Below are 7,431 nucleotides of genomic sequence, written 5' to 3' on the forward strand. Positions count from 1 at the left end.
TAATTGACAGTGGCTTGATTGAGACTGTCCATTTACAATTCCTTGATTGAGACTTTAATTGACAGTGTCTTGATTGAGACTGCCCATTGACAGTTCCTTGATTGAGACTTTCATTGACAGTGGGTTGATTGAGACTGTCCATTGGCAGTGGGTTGATTGAGACTGTCCATTGACAATTCCTTGATTGAGACTTTTAATTGGCAGTTGAGAATTTGTGCATCAATCGACATTGGCTTATATATTTATAAATTGTTTCCCTATTCCTGACCGAAACTGCCAGCTGAAACGTTAAATGATTAGAGCTGATTTAAACAGTATATCTGTTATCTGTTCGTGGCTATTAAAACCTTTTCATGTCCAGTTTATATTTTTGAATGCGACCTAATCTAAATCTCTACTTATCTTGAATGAGACATTTATCTCATCTTTATTTTTAATGTAACATTTATCTCACTTTTATATGTAAACTCATGGAACATTTATCTTACCTTTAAATTGGAACTTTTATTAGTATTTATATTGCCGTGTATTGTTTTGAAAGGCAATCGCTAAATGTTAGATCCAAGATTTTACCTGATCTTAATTGCGTTAATGAGACGCCATTTAAAAGCTGTTCACTCACCTTGTCACGACGGTATACAATAACGTTATCATACAGACACTACACTGAAGTAATTATCATACTTGTCATAAATGCTTTCGACTTTACTACGGAAATGAAACACACGTCATAGAAGAGTTACATTTGTTTACAGTCTTAACAGTTTACGTTATGTCTTACACGCCACATGGTACGTCACAGATTGTGACAGGACTAGTTGTTATTGGAAACAACATAACTCCAGCAGGCATCACTGGAGACAAGGAGGATCAGACAATGCAATCAAACCAGGATATATTCCAGGATGGTGCCTTAATCAGTGACATAGAAAGTCATGGGCGAGTGGTCATCAGTCACATGGTCAAACATCTGGTGACGTCAGTGAAGGAGAGACTTGACAGAGAAATATTTGAGGAAACGCTGGGAGAGAATGGGGATGGATGTTATGGTATGTACTAAAGTTATATACATAATGGTCTATAAACATGTTGTTATTTACTTGTTTACTGTTTGGGAAAAACTACTAGAATTACAATTTGATATACATTATTTGGTAACGTTTGAAACTTTCGAATGTCAGAAACGAATGCCATCGACTAAATGCAAGTAAAGAGAAAACAGTCTACATTTTCAGCCAATGAAATTGCAGATATATGCAATCATTTCAGTACTAGGCTTAATCATTAAGAATTTCAACTTTGCGGGTGTTTAAAAGGTCCGCCTACTGCCACTCATCCGGTACTCATTCCTCGTGTCAGCCAATGAGGTTGTATTATAAGTCAGTAAGATGACCTGAAGCAACATCTTAATGATTAAGAGACGCGCATTCGCTACGCTCACTCCGCCCATTCTTAATCATTAAGATATTGCTTCATATCATCTAACTATTACGAAGTAGTTTGCGGGGTAATGTTTGTGAACAAATCTCATGTGTATGAACATAACTAGTGAATACATGTACTTAGGTAGAAGACAAATTTAAAGGTTCTCGCATTATACCGAGTAATCTAGGGTAAATTACGAAACATAACGGAACTCTTAGAGGTACATGTATCTCGTTATATAACGTTTTCAAGCTAACTCGTAATAAACTCTTAGTAGGGCAAATTTACACCAATTCGTAAGTGACAACTCGGCGTTGTTTTTTTCGAACACGATAGCGAATCAACGCATGGTTATACCATCTCGGACCAATGGCTTTGTGATAAAAAGCGTGCTGAAAATGCTGAATCTTATTGTTGAATGTTATTCCTATAAAGTGTTGATGGGTCGTGAAACACTAAAGATCAGTGTTATTTCGCGTGCAAATTCCTTAGTTACACAATTAAATCCTTTCAAAAGTAAAACATATAGTTTGATTTGAAGTTCTATTCCAAAAAAGTGAAGATTTTAAAACTCTTTGCAGATAGCTTCGCCAACAGTCAAAATCGAGGTTTTGCGAAAATAAAACAAAAATGATATTTATTGCATATTTTCAATTTACTTGTCTGTCTTAACAGGATTTAGATATCAAATGATTGAAGTTTAAAATCTAATGATTAAAAAATATATGGACGGACGGTTAGACAGACAGCTGACTGACGGTCGGACGGACGGATTGATGATTGGATGGATATGTTATCATTAGTATACGAGCATATAGTTTAAAAGTACTTAAATTAAATCATAGAAGGATATTACAACTTGCTTAAATCTTAAATAGATGCATGATATTTAAACGACATTAAAATATGCAATGCAATTGTGGACTTAGAACTTGGAGGCTATAAAATTGGTTACTCGACTGTGGCTATAACCGAGGTCAGATTGCATACTTTTGTTCTGTTTTGACCATTCAGACGGTCCTGTAGATTCATACCCAACAAAAAACGATGACATCGGAAATGAGGCTCCCACCTTCAAGGACGGAGCAGCCATCCTCGCCCTTGACGCCAGCGGTCAAGCCGTCCTCAGGGCCATGATCCAGAACCTGGTACAGGGCGTCGCTCTCAGCTTGAAGCAAATGGGTTCCCATTTAGAAGAGGCAGCAACGCAGGCGACAGATACAGTAGCACTTAAAGGTACAGTATTCTAGTAATCCTTTATGTGAAGCAGAAATACGCCATTAAGGCTAATCGTCCCGTTCTACAAATAATTATATGCACACTGTGTGCTTCAAATTTCCTTATAAATTTAAGTCGAGTCAAAGAGTCGGTGATTTTGTTGACACTGACACATTGCTTTTGATTTTGAAATTGATCTAACAAGTTAATGTTTTCGTGAACTGATTGTATTCCAGCAGACTGTAATGTCATCACTAAAGAATCAAAACTAGTACAACGTTCTTATGGAATTCCGAATGTTTCCAACGGTGTGAAAACAAAGGTTAATGCCAAGGACGAAGACACGCCCACCAGTAATAGCTTTGTTAGTCACAATCAAGAGGCCAACGTCGAGAAATATGTGCCGAAGGTCAGTGAGGAGATTTCTGTGTTCAAAAGTAAGGAAGGTGAGAACTCTGTGTCAATAAATAAGAAGAAATCGGGGCTTCCCGTCTTCAAAAATATCAGGAGAAAACAGAAGAGATTCCGGCTTAGAAAATGGTTCTCTGGAAAGTTTAGTTGTTGTGGTAGTCAGAAAACTGAAGATTAGTACGTCAATTTAATAAAGGTTACACATTATGTTTTTGTTTTTATTTGTAAGTTTGTCTTATCGACTTAATACCTCTTTGCATAAATAAAGCAAAACGCTTGACCTACGACCTAGAGCGCTTTCAGGTCGTACGTATCTCGAAAACTTGACCTTCTATCTCAAGCGCTCGACTTCCTATCTTGGAAGCTCGACTTTCTATCTCGAACGCTCGACTTCTATCTCTTATCTCGATTGCTCGACTTAATATCTCGGACGCTCGACTTCTATCTCTTATCTCAGTTGCTCGACTTACTAGCTCTAGCGCTCGAATTCTATCTTATCTCAGGTGCTCGACTTACTATCTCGAGCGTTAGGCTTCCTATTATTATCTCCTGTTTAGCTTACTATCTCGAGAGCTTGATATCTAAAGCGCTCAATTTACTATATCGGATGTTCAACTTGATATCTCGAACGCTCAACTCGAACTAGTTGTCCGTAATAACTTTTGACCCTTTGTTTTAAATGCATGTTTGAATGAGCATTAAAATTTTAGAATACAAACTTTTACAGACAGTTAAACACAAAGGTCACACGACTTAATCCAATAAAATGTGTGTTTACGATTTCAATGCGAATAAACACGGTCGATAGGAAAGGAATATGTTTCCGGTAACAGTGTTGTAAGGAGGGAATATGTTTTCGATAACAGGGTCGGTTTGTAGGGATATGTTTCCGATAACAGGGTCGGTTTGTAGGGATATGTTTCCGATAACAGGGTCGGTTTGTAGGGATATGTTTCCGATGACAGGGTCGGTAGCTAGGAATATGTTTGCGATAACAGTGTCGGTAGGTAGGAATATGTTTCCGATAACGGGGTTGGTCGGAAGGAATATGTTTTCAATAACTGGGTCGGTAAGTAGGAATATGTTTCCGATAACAGGTTCGGTAGGTAGGGATGTGTTTCATATAACAGTGTCGGTATGTAGAAATATGTTTTCGATAACAGGGTTGGTAGAAAGGAATATGTTTTCGATAATGGGTTCGGTAGGTAGGAAAATGTTTCCGATAACAATGTCGGTAAGTAGGAATATGTTTTCGATAAATGGTCGGTAGGTAGGAATATGTTTTCGATAACCGGGTCGGTAGGTAGGAATATGTTTTCGATAACGGGGTCGGTAGGTAGGGATATGTTTCCGATAACAGGGTCGGTTTTTAAGGATATGTTTCCGATAACAGGTTCGGTTGGTAGGAATATGTTTCCGATAATAGTGTCGGTAGGTAGGAATATGTTTTCGATAACAGGGTTGGTAGGTAGGAATATGTTTCCGATAACAGTGTCGATAGGTAGGAATATGTTTCCGATAACAGTGTCGGTAGGTAGGAATATGTTTCCGATAACAGTGTCGGTAGGTAGGAATATGTTTCCGATAACAGTGTTAATCTGAGTCTAAATGTCATTTGCAAACTTTAAACCGTCGTCATTTGATTTGGCCAGGGTTTATGCGAACTATCTAGAGTGGCTTACAGAACCAGTAAATAAAGGCGTCTTTCTGGTGTCATAACCCCAAAGTTGTTCTCAAAATGTGAGAAAAATATCTTTGGCTCGAGTGTCCAAGAATTAGGGTCGGCTAACATTGTTTCATAATTTAAATCCAAGCATGAAACACAATTTGTACGTACATTTAAGGTTGAAAACACCAACATTGATTTGTTTATCGAAAGACAGACATACAGAACCAGTTTATTATGAGAGGTTCAATTTTTTATTAACATTGCATTTAGTCTAAAATAGTGCATTGTAGTGTTTTAGATGCGTATTTTCTTAACAAGATGTTGAAAAATAAAATAAAGGATTTTTCTTGTCACCCACGTGATGTCGTTTTTTTCGAGTTACTGTCTGAAAATTGGTATACGAATAGAAAAGCATATGCCCAATTAGGAACTGTTTTTACATTTTCAATATTTGCTAAGAAATTTAAACCTCACCTTAAACATAGGCGATTTGTAATAAAACATTGAATACATGTATTTTAAAAAATCAAAAATTAAACGAGCAGTTTTTTCAAGAATTTAAGAAAGGCGCACTTTTTTCAGCGAAACACGAAGCCGTTTTTCCCGCGAAAAAATGACGTTAAAGACGAATTTTAAATAAATAACGTAAAACAAGAGAACGAAAAATATATGTGCGTGAACGTTTTCACAAGACGCACTTGAGGTTTAAATTTCTTAGCAGTAAACGAAGAATTGGTGAAACTATTGGTTATTGTAGCTGGAACGCAAAAATATGAAAGACGTCTCAAAATTGACGACGGTGGTATATTTTGAGGAGTCATTGTTTCAAAACTGTTCCGAATATTGAAAATGTAAAAACAGTTCCTAATTGGGCATATGCTCTTTTATTCGTATACCAATTTTCAGACAGTAACTCGAAAAAAAATACATAGTCGCGTTCCACCTTAATGGGCTTAGGGTATTTAAATTTGAAATATAATTGTTATTTGACGGTAAATTATGTTTTTTGAATCCAGGAAAAAAAACACATTACGAAGTTTTTAAGCTGATCATAGTTTGAAATGATGCCCGTGAGTGGGAGCGGGATTCACAAATATAATTAGATGTTCTTCATTTGTATTTGTTCAATTAGAATTTTTAAGCACGAAAGGTGAAATACATGGCATCGCTATTCAAGTGCACCAAATGTGCAATAAATAGCCAGGCTAATCATGTAACGAATATATGTGGTTAACAGCTCGCCTGTGTTTATTAAGTCAAAGTATAATACAATACGCTGACTATTTATTACCTGACTATAGCATGTTAATGGTATGAAAGATAATGGCAATGAATAGTTTACGGAATACTGAAGCTTCATGAAGCTTATACAGCAACTATACTATGTTTAACAATGTTTGATACAAACTGTATTCATAGTCAATACATACAATCATAATGTCACGTTCTTTAATTTATATTTCTCGCACTGCATGTTTTTCTTTCTGTTTAAGTATAAGATATATCCAAGCTAAATGTGAATGAATGCAGTTGCCATAAAATGCCATATTGTAAATGGTAAGCAGATCAACATGAGAAAATACGATCAACGAATACAAAATAAGAAGAAAAATGTATATCAACATGTATACTCTTTTGAACACATGCACACATGTTAGTTTTTGAATGAACTTTAGTGTAATTTTGTTTAATTGTAATGAATTAAATATTTAAGATTATTAATTTAATAAAAAAATACCAGGCGTACATGAACAGTACTTGCGATTGATATCAATAGCCACCCATCTCCGGAAGCTCATGAAGTTCCGAGCGTGATATATATGTACTGTTATATTCAGACCTTTTCACAACAACATGTCATGGAAAGTCATTAATTTCAAGCCCGACCGTTTTGTAGTCAGCATCTATTTCAACGGGCCTCCTCCCATCTCGTGCCCAGAAAGCCCTTCAGCGATGTGTTTCTGTCTGTTGAGACAGTCGCATGTTTCTTCCGGTCTGGCAACTTTTTCCACGGGAATCAAATACATGATGCTTAGTTTAATCCTGCTACAATGGACTTGTTTAAGAAATTGCAGCCAGAGTGCTTTTTCGTTTATTTACTCGAGATATAGGCATATAGATTCCAACCTAGGACTTCCATTGACATATAATTGTGGGTAACCATGTCGTTTCACCTGACACAGCATCATTAGGTGTGTATTTGCCGACGCTAAGAAAGAAGCGGATGGCTCTGTTCGATGCCCATGCATGGACACGTGATTACCCCAGATGTACGTACCGTAACTTATAATCGCCCCAAAAATAGATTCGTATAACATAGGTCAAAACCGTTAACAATTTTACATTTAGCAATAAGAAGTACAAAAGCATGGCAAAAACGAGCTTTGACTATTATGTTACAATCAAGACAATCGTTGATAATAACGGTTTGGTGTGGAAATCATAGCGGTTTCATTAATCTTTATATTCAAATTGATGTTTTTCCTGTTTTGGAGTTTGCGGCGCTTGGTTATCCTTTAACAAAAGGGTCTCACCATGCGTGGTAAATTGTTGGTGAAATCTCGTCGCATTCCATAAGTTCAAGGTCACCTTTAATCCGTTAATTGTGGAAATAAGTCAGTCTAGGCTCTTTCGTTGTTGATCGTTTTTTATTCGGGTTTATAATCACTTTAATGATAAAAAATGGCGTTTGCGACAAGAATGTCGTT

At 36.5% G+C, this 7,431-nt stretch overlaps 1 protein-coding gene across 2 annotated transcripts; it reads left to right on the top strand.

Annotated features, from left to right (window-relative positions):
• The first annotated feature begins 722 nt into the window (after positions 1-722).
• LOC128229374 (uncharacterized) lies at positions 723-3,244 on the top strand. Of its 2 annotated transcripts, none has more exons than XM_052941258.1 (3): positions 723-1,049; positions 2,440-2,661; positions 2,880-3,244. In XM_052941258.1, exons 1-3 carry the CDS (start codon positions 773-775, stop codon positions 3,230-3,232), a joined length of 852 nt encoding a protein of 283 aa, XP_052797218.1. In that variant the 5' UTR covers positions 723-772; the 3' UTR covers positions 3,233-3,244. The 2 variants fall into 2 exon arrangements, with proteins under 2 accessions (XP_052797218.1, XP_052797219.1); XM_052941259.1 differs by having other exon boundaries at positions 2,883-3,244.
• Positions 3,245-7,431: the final 4,187 nt, after the last annotated feature.

Source organism: Mya arenaria, chromosome 3 (assembly GCF_026914265.1).
Source record: "Mya arenaria isolate MELC-2E11 chromosome 3, ASM2691426v1".
In the NCBI taxonomy this organism is placed as follows: Eukaryota; Metazoa; Mollusca; class Bivalvia; order Myida; family Myidae; genus Mya; species Mya arenaria.

Bases quoted from the DNA above. Each gene is read 5' to 3' on its own strand.
- LOC128229374 (XM_052941258.1), top strand. From the start codon at position 773: ATGTCTTACACGCCACATGGTACGTCACAGATTGTGACAGGACTAGTT. The intron at 1,050-2,439 runs GTATGTACTAAA...TTGACCATTCAG, and splicing joins GAATGGGGATGGATGTTATG to ACGGTCCTGTAGATTCATAC. The intron at 2,662-2,879 runs GTACAGTATTCT...ATTGTATTCCAG, and splicing joins AGATACAGTAGCACTTAAAG to CAGACTGTAATGTCATCACT.